Source organism: Delphinus delphis, chromosome 1 (assembly GCF_949987515.2).
Source record: "Delphinus delphis chromosome 1, mDelDel1.2, whole genome shotgun sequence".
Lineage (NCBI taxonomy): Eukaryota > Metazoa > Chordata > Mammalia > Artiodactyla > Delphinidae > Delphinus > Delphinus delphis.
Genome location: NC_082683.1, coordinates 150,043,913 through 150,065,078, shown reverse-complemented (window position 1 = coordinate 150,065,078; position 21,166 = coordinate 150,043,913). Strand labels below are relative to the sequence as shown.

Here is a 21,166-nt window from a genome sequence, read left to right as displayed (position 1 = left end):
TCTCAATGTTAAAAACAAGAAGAATCAAACAGAAATTTTAGTGCTGAAAAATATAGTAACTAAAATAAAGAGCTCAATGTGGATTAAATAGCAGGTTAGACAGAGCTGACTAAAGAATCAATGAATTGGGGACTTCACTGGTGGTCCAGTGGTAAAGAATCCACCTAACAATGCAGGGGGCGTGGGTTTGATCCCTGGTCAGGGAACTAGGATCCCACAGGCTGCAGGCACCCACGCATCACAACTGCTGAGCTTGCACACCTCAACTAGAGAGCCTGTGTGCTGCAAACTACACAGCCCACACACTCTGGAACCTGCGCACCACAACTAGAGAAGAGAAAACCTGCATGCCACAACCAGAGAAGAGAAAACTTGCATGCCACAACCAGAGAAGAGAAAACTTGCATGCCACAACTAGAGAAGAGAAAACCTGCATGCCACAACTAGAGAGAAGCCCACGCACCGTAATGAAAGATCCCACATGCCTCAACCAAGATCCCGCGTGCCGCAACTAAGACCCGATGCAGCCAAAAAATATATAAATAATAAATAAATTTTTTTAAAAAGAAAAGAATTAATGGATTGGAAGATAGGTCAGAAAAAAATGCATACGGAAGCTTAGAAAGAGAAAAAGGATGGAAAATACCAAAATCAAAACAAAACAAAAAAAGAGCATAGGAGACTTGTGGGATATGGTAAATAGGCCTAATATGCATACATTTGAAGTTCCAGAAGAAGAGAACAGAGGGAATGGGGTAGAAGCAATATTTGAAGAGATAAAAGCTATGAGTTGTCCCAACCTAAGAAGAGACATCAAGTCACAGATTGAAGAAGGATTATGAACCCCAAGCAGGATAAATACAAAGAAAATTACATGTAGGCACATTAGAGTAAAGTTGCTGAAAACTATGACAGAGAGAAATCTTAAAAACAGCCAAAGGGGGGAAAAAAAGGCATATTACCTTCAAAGGAGAGATAGCAAAGCTGACAGCTGACTTCACAACGGAAACAATAAAAGAAAAGAGACAGCAGAGTGATGCTGAAAGAAATAACCTTCAAAAATGAAGGTGAGGGCTTCCCTGGTGGCGCAGTGGTTGAGAGTCTGCCTGCCGATGCAGGGGACACGGGTTCGTGTCCCGGTCCGGGAGGATCCCGCATGCCGCGGAGCGGCTGGGCCCGTGAGCCGTGGCCCCTGGGCCTGCGCGTCCGGAGCCTGTGCTCCGCAACGGGAGAGGCCGCGACAGTGAGAGGCCCGCGTACCGAAAAAAAAAAAAAAAAAATGAAGGTGAACTAGACAGTTTCAGACAAGAAAAATCCAATATAACTTATCGTCAGCAGAACTTGCACTAAAAGAAATACTGAATGGTATTCTTTAGGCAGAAATAAAATGAATCCCAGATAGAAGCTTGGAGATGCAGGAAAAAGTGAAGAGAAACAAAAAGTATACATCTAAATGAATACTGACTTTAAAAAAATAATTTATTGCAGGGTTTTAAACATACATAAAATTAATGTAAATGGCAACAATAGAATCTGTGCCCAGGCAGAGATGGGGAAATAGGTTTAAAGGTATTGTCCTGGAAGTGGTAAGAGTATTAATTTATATTAGACTTTGGCAAGTCAAGGATGTATGTTATAATTTAGGGTTATCACTAAAGAAATAGTATCTCAACCAATCTAAGAGAGGGGGAAACTTGATAAATAAAAACTAGCCAAAAGATGGTAAGAAAGATTCTGGTAAAGAGAAAACTATAGGAATATAGAACACAGCAGTGGCTTCCAGGGATTAAGGGTAGAGGAGAGTTTGACAATAAAGGGGCAGCATGAGTGAATTTTTTGGTGGGTGATGGAACTGTTCTATGTCTTAACTGTGGTGGTGGTTACCCACTTTGTACATTTGTGTACAGAGAATAAACCAAGAGTGACTTTTACTGATTTTTTTTTAATTAGAAGGAAAAAAGAAGGTAAAAAATGAGAGAAAATAGAACAAATAGCATACAGCTAGTTGGTGGATTTAAACCTAAATGTATCAGTAATTACAATGACTGTAAACAGACTCATGCAGAATTAAAAAACTGATTTTAAACAAACAAAACTGAAACATGAAAAGCCGCACCTTAAATATAAGGATATAGACAGAGTTAAATATAAGGATATAGAAAGAGTTAAAGCAAAATGATGGGAAAAGATAGTTCTGATAAAATCAGACAAGATAGATTTTAATGCAAAAAGTATTATTAGAGATAAAGAAGGATATTTCATAATAATTAAAGATTCAAGTTACCAGGAAGAATCAATAATGCGAACTTAAAACATATAAATCAAAAATGGATGGAGTTAAAAGGAGAAATAGACAAATCATCAACCCCAGTGGGAGGCTTAATACACCTGACTTACTGAATAATCAAATAGACAAAACACACACACACACACACAAAATCCGTAAAGATAAAGAAGATTTGAAAAACAATGAACAAACCTGGCCTAAATGACATATATGGGCCCTGTGCCTGGCAACTGCAGTCAGATACACGTTCTATTGGTGGACCTGGAAAATTTATAAAGCCTGAAGTGAAGAGGAAAAATTGAAGCACTTAGAGCTGGGGAATGGAAATCATCAGTTCCAAACTCTGGACATCCTCCTTCTCACAATTCACTGATTTTTCACTGGGGATGAGGGAAGGTGCCCTTCTCCAAGGACGTAGATTTTTTTAACTGTCCGTAGACTGATGGGAGTGGCTGCGCATGTGGACACAGTGTGGACAAAGACGAAAGGGTACAGACCACCACTGTCACTGAAGAAAGCTGTCCAGACTCAGAGCTCCACCCCAGCCCCAAGGAAATGCATTCTAATCATCTGCCAGTGAAGAACTCTATTTATCTCCCAGAGTTGGCTTTTTTGCTCCTCTCCGGTCCAACTCTGGCACCTGAAGTATCAAGATGCTCTTTCCATAATTAAACCCTCTGCTCCTCCTTTTCTCTGGAAGGTGGGATTCTAAGACAACTCCAAAAGTAGAACTACACAGATCCCTCAATGAACTGACTTTGCTGCCAGGTTCCTCTTTAAAGTGTCTAATCAGCGATTTTCCCAGCAACCCAGGCATTTCCTGTATGGGTGCTGCTGACTATTTTACTTCCTACCAGGCCGCCTCCCATGCCGTGTTCATGCTGCCAGCTTTCAGATGAGCTCTATTAACTCCTATGCTTCCAGCCTCCTTGCAGTCAACTGGGAGCCACAGGGGTATTCTTCCCATCACCCAGCTCCTGGAATTCCTTACTGTAGACGGGCATATGCTTACATCCACCATATCATTCTGGCTTTTTGGTTTTTTTTTTCTTTCTTGCCCAGTTCCAACCCATTGATTATTTTTCCTCTAGAGTCCATTTTACAGCTGCCGAGAGATTTGTGCTCTCATGTTGCCTGTTTGTCTTTGTGTCTTTTGTCCCCTGTGTCCCAGTCTACCCAAGGATGCCATGGTCATCAAGACACCATTTCTATGCCTTTAGTGTCCTGACCGGGAGATGGGGTGATCACTCATCTTCAATACGACCTCAAGAAATCCTTTGGCACTGGAGATCAGGGCCTAAAGACATTATTACACTCCCACTGAAATCATTATCCAGAAGAGTTAAAGATGGAAATTTGCCAAGAGAAGCATCATAGTGGTGGTTTAAGAAATGAAGCCTCAGACTTGATTGTCTCCTTTTAAGGGATGTTGCTTTCAGCTTATTTTTTAGTATTAGAATAGGCCATTCCAAGAGATTGAAACAACTATGGGGGAACATTCAGATTCTTATAGGTCTTTGTTTTAGACTCTGCCATCTGAGGTCTTGGGAGAGCAGAGGACCTTCAGCCTCTTCCTGTCCCCCTACCCCCACCCCACCCCTGCCCTAGTCCAGTGGGACTCAGCCTTGTTCGAATCATATGTTTCCCTGACAAGAGGCTCTGGTCAGTTGTAACAGAGCATAGTAAGCGTCCACAGGAGGTAGAAATTGAATCCATAGCGTTCACTGTCATGGCAAAGAATGGATTTTCTCCCAGGGCCCACTAGCATTACTGTGGGTTATTAAGTCTGACTACTCACACATTCCAGAACTTCTGGGAAAGCCTTAAGGAAATCGCTTTCAGAAACAAGTGCCCTAGAGGAGAAAGCTCTTGGATTTCATTAAACCAGAACTTAGTAATGGACATTCTTTGTCTTCTCTGACCTAGACAGTAGGGAGATCCTACCTTTGGACATTTAATTTATGACCCCAATTGAACCAAGTCCCAGTTGTGCATCTGAGAAGGATCTTTCCTGTTTAATCTACCTAGAGAGATAGAAAGTAAATCTATTCTTTTTATTTTGCCTCTACAGCCACTGCCCCACACCCCCCGCCAATTTCTTCCTTTTTGCTAAACACCTACCCTTCCCCCTTAGGAAAACTTCATATTTCTTACAGAGTTATTCTTACTTTGGTTCTTACTGAAACTGGGGAGGGGGAATAGATTGTGCATCAGCAGCATGAGGAAAACCAAAGATTCTTCTTCCCTGTGGTTGATAGAGCCCCTCCACTGGAGGGATTTAGCTGCAGTTCTGCCTGGGGATTAGCTTCTGGGAGCCTTCCCAATTCCACATACCATGATCATTATATGTTTTGGGGGTACATCAGGAGGCAGCACATTGGTGGAAAAGAGCTTTCAAGTGGGTGTTAAGAGGGCTGGATTCTAATATTAATAATAGCTAACAGGGGCTTCCCTGGTGGCACAGTGGTTGAGAGTCCGCCTGCTGATGCAGGGGACACGGGTTCGTGCCCCGGTCCAGGAAGATCCCACATGCCGCGGAGCGGCTGGGCCTGTGAGCCATGGCTGCTCAGCCTGTGCGTCCAGAGCCTGTGCTCCGCAACAGGAGAGGCCACAACAGTGAGAGGCCCGCGTACCGCAAAAAATAAATAAATAAATTTAAAAAATGGTTAACATTTATTGAGCATACTAAGGGCTAGATTCTACCTTAATCACTTTACATGGATTATCTCATTATTATCCTATTTTACAGATGCAGAAGCTGAGGCATAGAGTGGTTAAACAATTTATCCAAGGTGATACAAATGGGAAGTAGAAGCAGGAGTCAAACCCTGCTCTAGTGCCTGCATGTTTCACCCTCTTTGAATACTGCATGTGGTCCCAGACAGGATACTGGATAGCTGTGTGACCCCAGAAAAGTCATTTCAACTTTTTGGGCTCATCTGTGAACTGTAACCTGAGGGAGTTCACGTGGATAACTTCTGATGGAGTTTCCATTTTCAGTAATCTACGTGAAGTAAACGCAGCTATATTGTTTTATTCTTGTGATTATGTGAAAGCATAATGTTTAAGTCTAAAAGTTTACCTAATTGATTCAATAACTGGTTACCTTACTGGCTGCTGTGTACAAAGCAGTGGGCTGGGCACTTAAGAAATATGGTTTTAAAAGTTATAATCTGTCGCTTTCATTAGTTTTAGATGGTTTCATATTTTAGTAGCTTTGGGATTTTTTTAGATTAAGTTTTTTAGATAATTAAACAGGAATCTAATTGAGAAACCAGTTGTGTTTCAAAAGACAAATTCCGAGACGGGTATTGGGTCTCAGACTGTGTCAGGTTTCTGACATTTTCTTTTATTCTCTTAAAATATGACTCTTGTTACTGAGAGAATTTAACTACACCCATTCACTTCTGAGTGAAGGTGCACCTGGTGAGTTTTTTAGTTTGTATGGTTCTGAGAAGCTCAAGAGACTCTTTAAAAATGAAATGTGACTGCTTTGGGAGTCACTTATACTGAAGCAGTATCTTTACAACCTGAAATATCTGTTAGAAACTTAGAAAGGCAAATTCAAAGAAGGGATTTGCTATGTAATAGCAAGATTTTTTTGAAATCATGTTTCTGGCAAGCTAGATTCAATATCTAGCTTGCTCTGGAGGTAAGTGTGGAAACCTCTTGGCTGAGATAGAAACAAATTCATCTTGAACTAGAAAACTAACTTAAGAAATTCCATTTCTAGTAATGCTTTTGAGACTGGAATAGTTGCATTCTGATAGGCTCAGATATCAGCTTAATGTCCATCTTTCTCAGTAGACTGTAAACTTTTAAACTGTTTTGTATACTACTATATTTCCAGTTAAACCACAAGTACTTGACACATAATAGGTGTTCTATAAATATTTGCCAATGGACTCTTTATTGATCACTCCTTAAAAATACAGCATTTCCGCCTTTGCCAGGATCTAGTAATTGAACCTGCTTCAAAACATGCAGTTAGCCACCTTGAGAGCCAAGTTACTTAGCACTTGTCTTGGTTGGTGGGCTTCAGTCCTCAATCCACTATTTTCTTTATCAATGCCCCAAGTAGCGTGTCCAGTATTTTTAAACCTGTGTATAATGACTCATTGATTAGTTGTAAAATGAATTTAGTGAATTATGACTAACATTAAAAAAATTGAAGAGGAGAAAAGAATAGGAAAAATCAGAATGCACTGCACATAAAAAGGACCTTTACTGTAGACATACACATGTTATACTGGATTACAATTTTTAAAATGTATTTTTTGAAATCCTGTTCTACCCTATCTTCAGAAGGTAAAAGCACTTCAGGTGTCTATTTCGTGGCAGCTCCCAGCCTACCTCTCTATAAGTGTCTTGCAATTCAGTATATTTGTATTTTATGCTACCATGGGCTCCCCAGAGCATAACCGGAGCACAGTCTTGCTAGAGCCACCATGTGCTAGCTTAATCAGTGAGTGAAAGCTGAATAGAAAGAGTCCCCCCGCATAGATACAAGTATTGTGGCCATAGGGAAATCTAGAAATCACTCCTGAGCTCTGACCCGCAGGATCACCACACCCTGCACCCTCACGGCTGCATCCTGGACCACCTATTTTGATGGGCTGAGGAGGGGCCAGACACAGTGCCCACCATCACCTAGCACTAGCCCTGCTGCCACACAGCCACTCCTTTTAGCCCTGTCCTCCCCACCAAAAGTATTTCAGGCAAAGCTCCAGCTCTTGAAACTTGGCCACTTTGAAGTGGTGAGCCAGCGCCCCTGAAACTGACCCTACATCTGGTGGCACTTCTCCGGCTGTCAGAGCTTCGTATAGGGTTCATGTCTCTTTCCTCTGAAACCCGTAAATGTAAATTCAACTTTACATTTTTTTAGGTCTTTTTAACAGTTGGTCTCAGAAGTATCTTTGGGGTAGGGAAGGGGGTGTAGCACTGGTGGAGGGAGATATATGCCCTTGAAAATTGGATTCCTTTTTGGAAATCTGCTGACACCGGCTAATCGGCAGAGAACTAAATGATCCTACTGTTTCTACCTGCTGACGGGCTCAGCCTTGGGACAGGGCTGAAATTAGCTCTCACCACATGGCAGAGACATGACTTCCTCTTTTTTTTTTTTTCATACAAATAAGGGGTAATTTTGTCCCCTTCAGATAATAGAGCTTTGTAGTATAGATGGCCAGTAAACAACAGCCCCTCCTCCCCAACTTGGAAAGCATACTAGTGCTGAGCTAAGTACCTAGAGAATCAGGTAGTAGGTAATCTCCCTGATGAGCACTGGTTTGAAAACCCTTTCATAATCAGTGTTCTTTGGGAAATGCTCATAGACAAACCCATCCAAGCTCAGGAAATGTATTGCTCCAAAGTTGAGTGACCAGTGTCCCGGCAGCCCAGACCACAGAACCTCATGTGTCCTTACGTTTCTGCTGCTGCATCCTTTTTGTGAGTGAGGAGGTTTCAGGACTTGATGGTCTTTGGGAAATGAGGCTGTGTGTTTCGGTTCTGTTGGCCAGTGCTGTTATCTGTTGGAAAAGGAGGATTCCCTGCCCATTTTGTAAGCACACAGCTGGCAGGTCTGTTACAATCTCACTGCCTTCCAATCAGCCCCGCCCCGGCAGCAGGCAGAGTGGGGGCCTGTGAAACACACTGGCCAGACAGTTGTGGTGAGTTTCAAAATAAAAGCTCCCTCCTGAGCACACCATGGCACTTCCTATCCCAGAGAACCAGCATTCACTGTGCCACATCTCTGGTCTAAATTTAGGCATCTCTTCTTCTTCTTCTTTTTTTTTTTTTCCAGGCAAAGATTACTATGCGAACATTTAAGAGAAAAATTTTGCCCAAAGTAATTTTTTCCCTCGACTTCTATTTGGTTTCCTGCAATGTTTAGATGACTCATTCTCTTCCAAGAAATTTTAAAGAAAAGAGATGCAGGCTATATGATAGGGCACAAAGACTGCTCTGTAAATTCTCTTTCTCTTTTCTGCCGAGAAATCCCTTAGCTTTTTTTTTTTTTTTTTTTTTTTTCCGGTACGCGGGCCTCTCATTGTTGTGGCCTCTCCCGTTGCGGAGCACAGGCTCCGGACGCGCAGGCTCAGCGGCCATGGCTCACGGGCCCAGCCACTCCGCGGCATGTGGGATCATTGCCAGACCGGGGCACAAACCCGTGTCCCCTGCATCGGCAGGCGGACTCTCAACCACTGCGCCACCAGGGAAGCCCCCTTGCTGTTTGTTATAGGAAACGGAAAGGCTCCACAGTCTGCATTGTCATGGACTCGGCCTCATCAGGTCCTGTTGTTCCCAGGAATAAATGTCTTCCTTGTCTTTGGGTGGGTCCCCCTTGTAGCGTCCCAGCTCTGACAACTGCTCCACAGCAGCCGCCAGCACGGAAGCCCTTCTGGGATCGCTGGGGCCACGCTTGCCCCCAGAGGCACACAGTTAAGGTTTCTGAAATACAGAACGGTGGCGTTTTATCGTCTGCGCAAGGAGAGGTACAGGCTATTTCCTGCCTCTCTCCTCGAGTCAGAATTTCTCCCAATTGCTGGGGACTTTATCATAACTGTAACCTGGCTAACAGCACGTGTGTTCCCAGCCCAGCCCGCAGCCAGAGGGAGAGTAAGTCAGAATCACTTCAGCAGCCTGTTCAAATAAACAGGGATAATAGTTGAGTCGGTCCTTTTCCAACTAATCAGTACACGAAAGGAAACATCTGCCCGGGCTTAATTGCTGTTTGATTGGTTATGCTTTTTCTCCCCCTCTCCTTCCCACCTCTTCTGGGGACTAGGTTATTTAAGTCATGGGTAAGCAGCAGGGTAGAGGAATGGGAGTTTTCTCCTGTAACCTCTGCCATCTAAACACCAGGAGGTGTAAGAGAGGCTGGGAGGCTGGCAGGGGGAGTTGGCCTGGAGGCAGGAGGGCAGGGTGTTTGGAAATGATACTCATGGTCACTTCCTGGCCTTGTTGCTGATCTGTGGCTGGTTGGTGAGTCATTTTGCCTCACTTCAACTCCTTGGGCCTCTGCTGCTTCAATGGAGCTCAGCTCTCCTCACAATGGGAGGGAGAGGTTGGTATGTGAGATCCTGGAAAAAGACGTTTCCTCTTACGGCTTCTTCCAGCGGTTGAGGGCATTGAATGAGAGTCATTTGGGAATAGTAAATTTAAGGCTAGCAAGATACTCCTGAAGCCATCCATTTGGTAGAGCATCTTTTTTTTTTTTTTTAAATTTTTATTTATTTATTTTTGGCTGTGTTGGGTCTTCATTTCTGTGCGTGGGCTTTCTTCTAGTTGCGGCGAGCAGGGGCCACTCTTCATCGTGATGCACGGGCCTCTCACTGTCGCGGCCTCTCTTGTTGCGGAGCACAAGCTCCAGACGTGCAGTTTCAGTAGTTGTGGCTCATGGGCCTAGTTGCTCCGCGGCATGTGGGATCTTCCCAGACCAGGGCTCAAACCTGTGTCCCCTGCATTGGCAGGCAGACTCTCAACCACTGTGCCACCGGGGAAGCCCTGTAGAGCATCTTGGTCCCTAAGGAGAACGTGCTGATTATCTTGTGCTCTGTTGAGGAAGGCCAACCCCCCGTACACTGAAGTGGGGGTGTTGGAATCTAATGTGGACTCAAGAAGCCAGGCAAAGGATGGCAAAGAATTATAGAATGGCAGAGGTTGGAAAAGACCTTAGGAACGTTTAAGCCAAAGACTTTCATTTTATGGAAAAGAAAACAGAGGTCCAGAGAGATGGACCAGGTTGTCCAAAGCTATTTTCCTGATAGTGGAGGAGCTGGAAATAGAAGAGTCTTGTGATTGCCAATTCAGGGCTCCCTCCATCCCTCTCCACACTACCAGGTGTAAAAATTCATGTCTGCTCACAACAAAGGTCACACATATGTTACATTCCATAATTAATTCCTTAATAGAAAAATGTCAAAGCATAAAAGAAGAGTGAAAATGACTGCTAAACATGTAAAAAAAGGTTTAGGCTCACTAGAATTAAAGGACTGCAAATTAAAAGAGGATACCATATCAAATTTTCAAGACAAAAAAAGTAAAAAACATTCTTATATGCTTCTATTGGTATTTTAAATGGGTACAGTTTTTTCCAAGGGCAATTTAATGGTATAAGTTAGCAGTCTTTGACTCAGCAATGTTACTTCTAGGGGAAAATAATGACAGGTGTGTGCATAGATTATATACAAAGTAATTAAATACAGCATGTTTTAGTACAAAAAATAGTAAGCAAAGTAAATGTCCAAGAATATAGGAACTACATCAATATAATCTATTATAATACTATAGAAGAATAATACGTAAGGAAATATTCACAACATATGTCTAAGTGGATAAGTTACAGTGTGTATAATGCAATCCCAATTCCATAAAAATTGTAGAGAGAAAAATGTGTAACAAAGTCTAGAGTGGTGATTTCTTAGCGGTAGGAATTAAGGGTTGCTTTTTCTTTTTTGAGGTTTTCTACAGTTTTCTTATTTATTACAATAAATGTATATTCCTTTTGTAATCAGAAAAAAATATTTTTAAAGTCATATATCTTGAAAAAAAAAAGCAAGATCTTAAATTATTATGTTTCTGACATGCAGGACATCTTCCTTTCTTTGCCTGGGAGCTGAGCTGTACCAGGGGGTAGGTAGTATTATACCTTCTGTTAGAAGGGCATTGTTGGTATCTGATTTTTAGTAGGAAAGAACTAGAAGGAGCTGGCAGAAGATAAAACAAAGGTTTCCCCTCTCAATGACCCAGTGATGCCAATCAGTTTTATGTCCTGCTCTCGTGGGCTTGGCATAGAACACTCAGCATCAAAGGCGTGACTCATTTCCTTCCTGCTTCCTTATTCTTCTCTATTTCTACCCTTTTCCCCATGTAGTTAGATGCCAGCCCTGGGCGGCAGCAGCGAAGAACCTGAGAGCCACCACTCCTTAAGATTAATCTGTTGGAGGCCCCTTAACGTATATCATCAGTATCAACATTAGCAACCAGTCATGTTTGAGGTACCACTGCCCTGGGAGTTTGAGGTAGAAATAAAGCAAGTAAGAGGTATAAATTCTTCTTGCTTGGAGGCTCCTATTTAGTCAGGTACTTGGAAGTCCTTGGATGTTTATATACGCATGCCTATCTCACCCTATTTCACATCTTACTTTCCTCCACAATTCTCAGGAAAGCCTGACTGCAAGGATTCAAGAAAGCTCGTCCCACCTAACAACTGTTGCCAAGTGGGTTGTGGCTTTCAGGCCTGCTCTTCGGGGACCAATTGAAAAATCAAAGGCTACAAGCCATTTTCCCTCCACGCGATTTCCTTCGCTAGGCTCTAGAAGGGGCACGTTTCATTTTATTAAAACTCTTTTAGCAATCTGACCATAATTTGGTCTGATCAGAGTGGTTATCTGATTTGCTGGGTTAAATAATGGGCCTTAATTGAGTCTGTGTTATTTGTAGAGCCCGTGCTGCCCTTGCCTTTGTTGCCCCCTCCTCCCTCCTTCTGTTTCCCAATTAACCTTCATTCCTCTTTCTTTGCAGAGTAAAGAAGTCGGCCAGCAGCTCCAAGATGATTTGATGAAGGTCCTGAATGAGCTCTACTCGGTAAATCAGCTGGGTTGCTTGGCTCTGTCACAAGCAGAGGGAAGCAGCGTTTGGCAGCTTGTGGCCATACTCACGTCAGCAACAGAACTGAGCTGAGGTTGAGGACAGTGCATGGTCCCCGCTAGGGATGACTTCACCCATCTCTTTTTTCACACTCTTATTTTCAAACTGGAATGAGCCCAAAGACACTTTCTCAAAATAAGATCTCTCTTCAGCTGTGCAAGCTAACGCTGGCTTCTTTGGGGGCATCATCACCAGAGACCAGCCAAGGCCTAGGTCACCAGCACAACTGACCCTCATTAACAGCAAACCAGGGACCCCCGAACCTAATGGCAAGGAGCATAGCTTGCATTGCTCCATGAATGATACTCGCCCTATTGGACAGGACCTGTTGTTCAAAGTTTTGCATCAGTTCTTGGATTGATCTCCTGGTTTGAGACTAGAACGAGTGATCTTACAGGGACGGAGTCCTAAATGCCCTTAACATAAGGGACCAGTTCAGGCAGAGAGAGCTTTGTATCGACTCCCTGGGGCTTTATAAAGGCCACGCCTCCACTAGTGAAGGGCCAGGCTTTGGGTTTGGAGAAGAAAACACAATTTGTTCTGAAGTGACTGGCACTTCAGGCACATGATGCCTGTGGCTGATGCGCGTTTCTTCATGCACTGGGAGATGGTGGGGGCTGTTTCTCCGCCAGCCGTGTTTCGTTAATTATAATTAAAACAAACACGCACACCTAGGAAATGCCTGCTGCCCTATAGGGAATATTACTATTGTGCAGCTAAAGCCTTTCAGGGCCCCCTTCTCCAGCTGGGCTGTGCCAGGCCTTTGTGTCATTCTCCAGGATTGCCCCATCCTGTTTTGGAGGTGAAATTGATTTCCTGTGTTTACTTGCTTATTCACTGCATTTTTTCTTTCTTTCTTCCTTTCTCTCTCTCTCTCTCTCTCTCTCCCCCTCCCTCCCTCCCTCCCTCCCTTCCTTTCTTTCTTTCTTTTTTTAAATTTACAGGAAGACAGGCAGTGGCAACATGTATCACAGGCATTTGGGATCAGAGAATTCCGTGTTCTTGATCCAAAAGCCTAGGTGTGGCCACTTTGTCATGGCAACTGTTAAGCAAGTAAATAGGGTAGGGTGGCCATCAGCTTTGTCTCCAGTGATGCTCAGTTTGTTTGCAATTTCTACTCTGTGACTCTTCTGCTCTGAAGCCAAGTAGATAGATGGTTCCCTTTGGTTCAGTTCCCAAGTTTTCATTTCTTTCAAATGAAGTTAAGGCTGTTTAAAAATAGGAGCATGTTGACGTGAACCTTTTTCAGACTGGATGAGTTTCCTGAACCCTCTGGTCTTTTAAATGCTTTACTTCTGCTCTTTATTTATTTTTAGAGCATCTTCTAGGCACGAAGAAGAGCTACTACTCCTTTCTCCTGGCAAATAATTCACTAAGATAGAAAATAACGCATGTAGTCATTATATGAATCCTTTTGTTTTCCCATAAGCATCTTGGGCCTCTGCTGCTGCCCTTTCTGGGGACGAGTCGGGTGGGTTATCAGCAAACTGCAAACCAGTATAAATCCAGTGTGCCACGTCTGCAGTGGGATTTGAGGCAGCAGAGGAAGAGCAGCATCTAGGGATCTGTTAACTTTCCTCTAAATTCTAGGTCTCCTAATATGCTGATTTTTTTAAACAAAAATAAATAAGTGAAAAGGCATAATATGTGTTGGAGTGAGAAAAAACCTTGGAACTCACTACTCTAAGGAGGGCCGAGCTGGCACCTTGGGCTATAGTCTTCAGGCCATCTGAAGTTGCCCAGGACTTCACTGGCCACTGTGAGGCCATAGTCCACGCAGAGCATAAAGTCTTCCCATTAGTGTGCAAACCAAGAATTGGCTGGGCTTGGTGTCCCCTTTCATTAGGTGAATTAGTACACAGTCTTAGAATCTATCCAAGGCCCAAACAAAAATTTGACATTTTCCTCTAGTAGGCAATGGGAAGAGAAAAAAGAGTAGAGAACACTGGAAAGTTCCAGAGAAGGAAGAACAGTCTGGTGCAGTGATTCTCAAGCAGGGGGATTTTTTCATGCAGGGGGACACTTGGAAATGTCTGCAGATGTTTGTAACTGTCACCGCTGGAGCAGAGGGTGCTGGAGGTCAGGGTGCAACTGAAATCTTATCATGCACAGGACAGCCCTCACAACAAAGAACTGTCTGGCTTAAAATGTCAATAGTACTAAGATTGACAAACCCTGGTCTAATGACTAGTCTCCTGAATTAGGCAACGCAGATTCTACCCAGTCTCCACCAGCTATATGATCTTGGGGGATGCTCCCGACCTCTGTTGAGCCCACTCTCCACATACTCCATGTGCTGGTGTCTCCATTTCCTTGGGAGTGGGGAGTTTGGGGGAGTCATGCTTCATGAAATATCAGACTATAGTTAAGGGTCAGATGAGTTTGCAGATTCTATAGGCCATTAGAAAGTTCAGAGAATAGAACGATGAGTTGTTTCTTCTGGAGGGTGAGATAAGTATAGGACTAGTCTGAGAAAGGCACCATGGCATTAGGGTGACTGACTATCTTGTTTTACCTGGAACTGAAGGCTTTCCTGGGACATGAGACTTTCAGTGCTGAGCCTAGGAAAGTCCTGAGTAAGCCAGGATGATCGGTCACCCTATATAGGACAGTGGTTTCATCAAGTAGGAACTTGGGACTATTGTATGCTAGCTTTGAGGAGATACTTGCTGTATATACTCTCTCTGTGTCTCTGCCTCTCTCAGAGGAGTTAGGAAGGGAACAAGGGAGGACTTCTTTTCTTTCTTTTTTTTTTTTAAATAAATTTATTTTATTTATTTATTTTTGGCTGCGTTGGGTCTTCGTTGCTGCATGTGGGCTTTCTCTAGTTGCGGCGAGCAGGGGCTACTCTTCGTTGCGGTGCGTGGGCTTCTCACTGAGGTGGCTTCTCTTGTTGCAGAGCATGGTCTCTAGGGCACGTGGGCTTCAGTAGTTGTGGCGCACGGACTCAGTAGTTGTGGCTCGTGGGCTCTAGAGTGCAGACTCAGTAGTTGTGGCACACGGGCTTAGGTGCTCAACGGCATGTGGGATCCTCCTGGACCAGGGCTCAAACCCGTGTCCCCTGCATTGGCAGGCACATTCTTAACCACTGCGCCACCAGGGAGGCCCGGGAGGACTTCTTATAAGGAACTTTCCCCTTATTTGATCTTCAGTAAGGGCCTCTATAAGCAATTGAAGTTATTCGTGGGCATGGGATAAAGGAAATCAAGGATGCAAAGACCCACCATATTCAGTGCTCTTCTTACCTTGTATCTGCCCTTAATGCCCACAAATACCTCTTTTTGGGAGACTGATCACCTACGGGTTGATAATTTAGGTATTTTTGAACCTTGATGATCCAAGGGGCAGGACCCAGGTGTTCCCAAATAAAGATGCCTTTGGGCGAGAGGCCCAGACTCTCACCATAAGGGACCAGCTGCCTCTCTGTACCTTCCTTTTATCTGCCTGAAAGGCCTTTGATTTTCCTGACTTGGCACTCTGTGCCAGGGGCCGCTTGCCACAGCTGCTCCTAGAGAGCAATCCCAGTGAGCATTCTCCTCCACGTGCTTTTTACCCCCTAATGGGCTGGCTAGTTTACAGGCCATGGCATAAGTGGTTTTCATTTTCTGACTGATGAATCAGGAATGCCTTTGAAGTCAGAGCACACTGCTTCCCAAAGAACTCCAGAATTCTCTGCCTCAGTTATACTCAGAGGCTGTATCTGGAAAAGCCCAGCAAGGTCCCATAGAAAGGATTGAAGGTGGGGGCACTGAGCCACGTGGACTGGCTGAGTAGGAAGAGCCAAGGAAGCCCTAGAATTGAGAAAGAAAGAAAAGGTGTTGGGACACTGGAGCTGTTGTTGCCCCAGAGGTTTCAAGCTTCTGTCCTCCCGTGAATATATGTCCCCTTGATTTGGTGCAGCAGCTGTCTGCAGAGCCACTTCAGACTGGAATTTAGCACCTGCTCCCCTGAAACAATGTCAGTTAATAGTCCCCCCACTCTGCCTGCCTGTTTGTCTTCAGCACTCGGCACTAAGGATACAAAGACGCGTAAGAGATGTCCCTGAACTCAAGGCATTAGTTTTAATAGAAGAGACAGAAAAGCAAAGCGGTAAGCGAAATACGAGGTGATGAATCTTTCACATGTCTACACAGAAGAAGGGCATGAAGTCAGGCTCCTTGGAGAGATATTTGAATTGAGTCTTAATCGCCAAGAGCTCTTTTATTGTTCTCTAAATATTCCTTTTTTGCTGCATCCTGCTCTTGTTTCATGATGCAATGTCTTTTCATTTCTCATTGATCTCTCTGGGGATATTACTGATGGATTATTTTTGACATTTCCTTCTTACTGTGTACTTTCTGTTAACTCTCAATTGTTTGCTTTGGTCTTAGTCTTTCACATTAGATATTTTCCTTAAATGTTTGGTAATTTTTGCTGCCTGCTCATATTTTAAAGTGAGACATTAAAAATCTGCTTGGAAGTTCTGTGTCAACTGTGGTCTTTACTGTAGGGTGATCTGACTGGACTGTGTCCATGGGGAAGCCCTGACATCAGTATTTGTAGATCTTTTATATCAGATGGGCAAATTCCTCAGATAAGGCTCTTCTGATCTCCTGCCTATGTCTGGGGGCTGAGTCATGAAGAGGCCTGGCCATCTCAACATTCAGTGTAGAATTTTCCTGTTTTAAGTTCAGTACCCCTATCCTCAGCTGAGCCTGGTGTCCCCAAGCCATAGAAAATAAACCTCTAGTCTTCCACCACAGAGGGGGAGGGGATGGGGTCTGGGAGTCTAACTGTTCTCAGGTGCTCAATAGTTTCTCTTGTTTTTAGCTCCACCTTCATCCCACTGCCACCGACTCCTCTCAGGGCTTCTGTGATTTACTGGTTGCTTCTTGCCTCTCCCTACTTTTGGTTTAGCATTCAGTAGGTCAGTTACTACTTGCCTCTCCCCTTTTCATCTTCTGCTTTCATTCTTTTTGTTTTTCTCAGTTTATACCTAAAAAATAATAATAGAAAAACTCTTTTCTATTATTCTAGTGTGGCTTGGGGAAGGAGCAGAGCTAAAGGCATGAATTCAATATTTAGTTTTTCAAAGTAGAGTGAATTCCTTTGTAGAACTGCAAATTTAGACTTCTGAGTTTTTCCCCTAGTTTGTTTTGCCTCACTATATATATTTCTCCAACTCCTATCTTGACTTCCCTATTTCTCCACTTGTTTTGACATCAATTACTCAAGCTTCAGCCTCAGGATACCTAGTTTTCCCTTGAATTGAAAGACACTAGTTATACTTCTATATTTGCAAAGAGGAGAGATTCAGTGTCATTAAGTCATTTGGGCAACCACATTTATTGTAAAACTACCACTGTGTATATATTTCTTAACTGTGATGCAGAAAGGAAAACACAAAAGAAGTGGTGCTTACCCTTAGGAATTTATAGTTTCTTAGATGAGGTAGTGTTTTACTCTTTTAAAGCAAGTTCTTTAAGTTCTTTAGGGGAGTTCTTTAAAGGAGTAATATAAATTGTTGATTTTTATTACTTCATTTATTGTCCTGTTGACACTATTCCTTTGACCCCTTTTTTTTGTCTCTCATGTTTATTCATAGTGTTTCTTCTTTACTTATTATGCATCTTCATGGAATAAAAAATCACTTTCTTAAAATCAATTCACTTTTATAACTGTTCACTCGAACTTTTGAATCCCTTGGTCACATTCAGGTCAAAAGAGAAAAAGGAGCCTCCTATCTGCCCTTCTTCTGCCAGGATAACAGATGCGTCTTTCTTGCTTTTTAGTCAATCTGGAAAGACTGAATTACTTAGGAAGGTTTTTAATGCTGTCAGTTGTTAAATATTGCTTCTCCTGTGTACAGAATATACAGAGTAGGTCTTATACTTATAGGAAATGATGTCAGGTTCAGAATAAGGTGAAGCTGATTTAAAACATTCTGCATCGAAAATGAGACATTATTTAAAGTCTAAAGTACTTTGATTTTGTCAGTGTCCCAGTATTCTTTACTCTTTCCTCCACCTCCAGCTAAGAGAGGAACATACCCACAAAATCCCTCTAACCCAGGATTTCTCAGCCTCAGAACCATGGGCATTTGGGGCCAGATAATGTTGTGACAGTCAAAAATGTCTCCAGGCGTTGGTCCTCCGGGGGCCAAATTAGCCCCCATTTGAGCCTACTGCTCTAACTCTCATTTATAAACGAAACCAGATTCTCTTTTTAAGCCTCTCTTGACTAAATTTAGCCTTTCCTCCCAACTAATCCAGCCATAGACGTAGGCAGAGGAGAAACACTGGTGCTTAGTGGCTAAGAATGTGGACTTTGGTCTGACAATCCTGGGTTTGAATCCTGATTCTGATTCATTTACTAGCTGTGTGACCTTGGGTATGATAGTTAATCTCTTTGAGTCTCAGCTTCCTCATCTTTATATTGTTTATTTTTTAATTTATTTTTGGCTCTGTTGGGTCTTTGTTGCTGCACATGGGCTTTCTCTACCTGTGGCGAGTGGGGGCTACTCTTCGTTGCAGTGCACGGGCTTCTCATTGCGGTGGCTTCTCTTGTTGCGGAGCACGGGCTCTAGGTGCGTGGGCTTCGGTAGTTGTGGCTCGCGGGCTCTGGAGCGCAGGCTCAGTAGTTGTGGCGCACGGGGTTAGTTGCTCCGCGGCATGTGGGATCTTCCTGGACCAGGGCTCGAACCCGTGTCCCCTGCATCGGCAGGTGGATTCTTAACCACTGCGCCACCAGAGGAGTCCCTCGGCTTCCTCATCTTTAAAAGTGGAAATAATAGCATGTCCTTCAGACTTGTTGTGAACATTAAATGAGGTGACATACATAAGACCCCTGACACACAGCGTGTACTGATAGAGATTATTATTAGTATTACACCCTGGCTCTCCTCTGTTGTTCAGTCACTCCCCACCCCGCCACACACACACATATACACCCCAACCCCTACACTCTCTAATTCTCCCTCTCATGGAATCAAAATGTCAGCACTCTTGAACTTCAGCTTCCTTGGTTTGTCATCAAGCATTTTTAATTTCCAGATAGAAGAAGAGGCTCCCTGTGTGGAAACAGAGAGCTCCAGCAGGAAGGAGCACGCACCTGGTGGCTGGAAGTAGTATGTTTGGGAGGAAATGAATGTAGGTCCCAGGCTTTCCAGCCTCCTCATTAGGAAAAGGGACTAGACTCCCAGACAGTTGCTTTGAAGGAAAATTTGAAAATTGCGAGCTCTCCTTTGATACTACTTCCTTCCTGTGGCAACTCCAGTTTCATTTGATGTGGATTTTGTTCCTTCTTAGGCTCTTACCTGAAATTTTCTGCAGGTTTACCGTCTTCCTGGGGTTGTTGTCTAGATCGCAGGATTGCTACAAGAATGAAATGAGAAAATGTGTGTGTAGCACTTGGCACACAGCCAGGAACATACTAAGTGCTCAGTAAATGGTAGCTGCCCTTGTTCTTGCTGCTGCTGCGAGAGAGGCTGTTTGATCTGGATAAAGCTGACAGACAGATCCCTAGGACGTGAGGCCAGTAGAAAGCGGGTTTGCAGCTCTTCCTCTTCCCCATTTTATATGGAAGTCCCCAAAGTATAGGCTACTCCACAGGCTGTGCTGCCCTCTTCAGGGTCCCAAACAGCCCGGGAAGGCTTTGCTCCTGGGGTCTGAGTGGTGGTGTTTCCCATCTTAGTCTTGTGAGACGACTAACTGATGGAAATTACTTGGACAATATAAAATAGAAATGCCTATAAATGTTAATAAATAGAAGTAAATGATCACGGGTGGAAGATGTAAAATCATTTTAATAATAAGACATGTCGGCTCAGTTCAAATACTGCTTTCCTGTGCTTTGGAGTGGTCTTTCATATAGAAAGTTTGCTGAACCAAACCGTATGAATTTTGCCCTTAAGGATATGAGGATATTGCTTCATGGGGGAGAGGTCCAGCTGAGACTCTTAGCCTGTAAAACAGAGAATTGACCCCATTGGCTTGACCTCTAGGGGTGGGGGTGGGCGGTGTCTTACAGGTCATGAAGACATATCACATGTACAATGCCGACAGCATCAGTGCTCAGAGCAAGCTAAAGGAGGCGGAGAAGCAGGAGGAGAAGCAAATTGGAAAATCCGTAAAACAGGAGGACCGGCAGACCCCACGCTCCCCTGACTCCACATCCAACGTCCGCATTGAGGAGAAGCATGTCCGGAGGAGCTCAGTGAAGAAGATCGAGAAGATGAAGGAGAAGGTGTGTAGGCTCTGGCAACTGTAGGGGCTGGGGAGGATATGGGAATTTTCCAGTAAGCCCTGTGGAGAGCAGAACAAGGAAGCTCTGGGTTCCTTTAGTGCCTAATGACCTTGCTGTCTGCCCTGGAAGAAATCCTAGGTATTGGAAGAACTTGGGCATCTGTAGCAGACAAACAAGAAACAGTAGTTGCCTTTCCTAAGCCTGGGAGGGGAACCGTAGGGTTTGGCTTCAGATGTCAGGTGTTCAGAGGCAGATATAGTGACACCTCCTTCAGGGTCGCGGTGTAAGGATGGAGAATGGAATTTACAGATAGAACCAAAGTGGGACACGCATCTAAAGTAGGGAGCCTCATTAACCTTTCCTGGATTGATCTACATTATACCCTTGAATGTCATTAAACAGAATTAGAACCCAATTTAAGGCATATGCGCATAGGGAGTAGCAGCACAATTGTGGTTCTCGAATGTGCTGTACTTTCATCTTTTAGAGAACAATCTCCCCTCTTTAAAAAAGAAAAAAAAAAGTAAAATTGAACTTTTGTTTCCTTTTCAGCGCCAAGCCAAGTATACAGAGAATAAGCTGAAGGCCATTAAAGCCCGGAATGAGTACTTACTGGCTTTGGAAGCAACCAATGCATCTGTCTTCAAGTACTACATCCACGACCTGTCTGACCTTATTGATGTAAGTGCTTAAAGCCAAGGGTACAAGGGCGCCTCTTTCCTGGATTCGAAGATCTGGTCAGGAGTCCCCCAGTTCTGTTACTCAGGCATCTTAAAGCATTTTGAGAACAATTATGAAGATGGTAGCCATGATCCCTCAGGGGCTTGCCATGTACCAGGTACCAGGTAAAGCACTTCATAATTTTTTTCATTCAGTCCTCACTGGAATCCTGGAAGGAAGGCGTTATTACCTCCACTGTTACAGATTAAAGTTCAGAGAGTTTAGATGACTTACCCAGAGTCAGCTAATAAGTGACAGAGGGAAAATTGGTACCTAGGTCTGATT

The 21,166-nt window shown here is 43.7% G+C and overlaps 1 protein-coding gene across 5 annotated transcripts in view; it reads left to right on the top strand.

The window, feature by feature from the left end:
- SRGAP2 (SLIT-ROBO Rho GTPase activating protein 2) overlaps nt 1-21,166 on the top strand; it is a 238,017-nt gene that overhangs the window by 149,198 nt on the left and 67,653 nt on the right. For all 5 annotated transcript variants that reach the window (XM_059995823.1, XM_059995807.1, XM_059995813.1 and 2 more), the window contains exons 5-7: nt 11,813-11,875; nt 19,946-20,161; nt 20,714-20,842. In XM_059995823.1, coding sequence (XP_059851806.1) covers nt 11,813-11,875; nt 19,946-20,161; nt 20,714-20,842 — 408 coding nt within the window. The remainder of the gene's footprint in view (nt 1-11,812; nt 11,876-19,945; nt 20,162-20,713; nt 20,843-21,166) is intronic.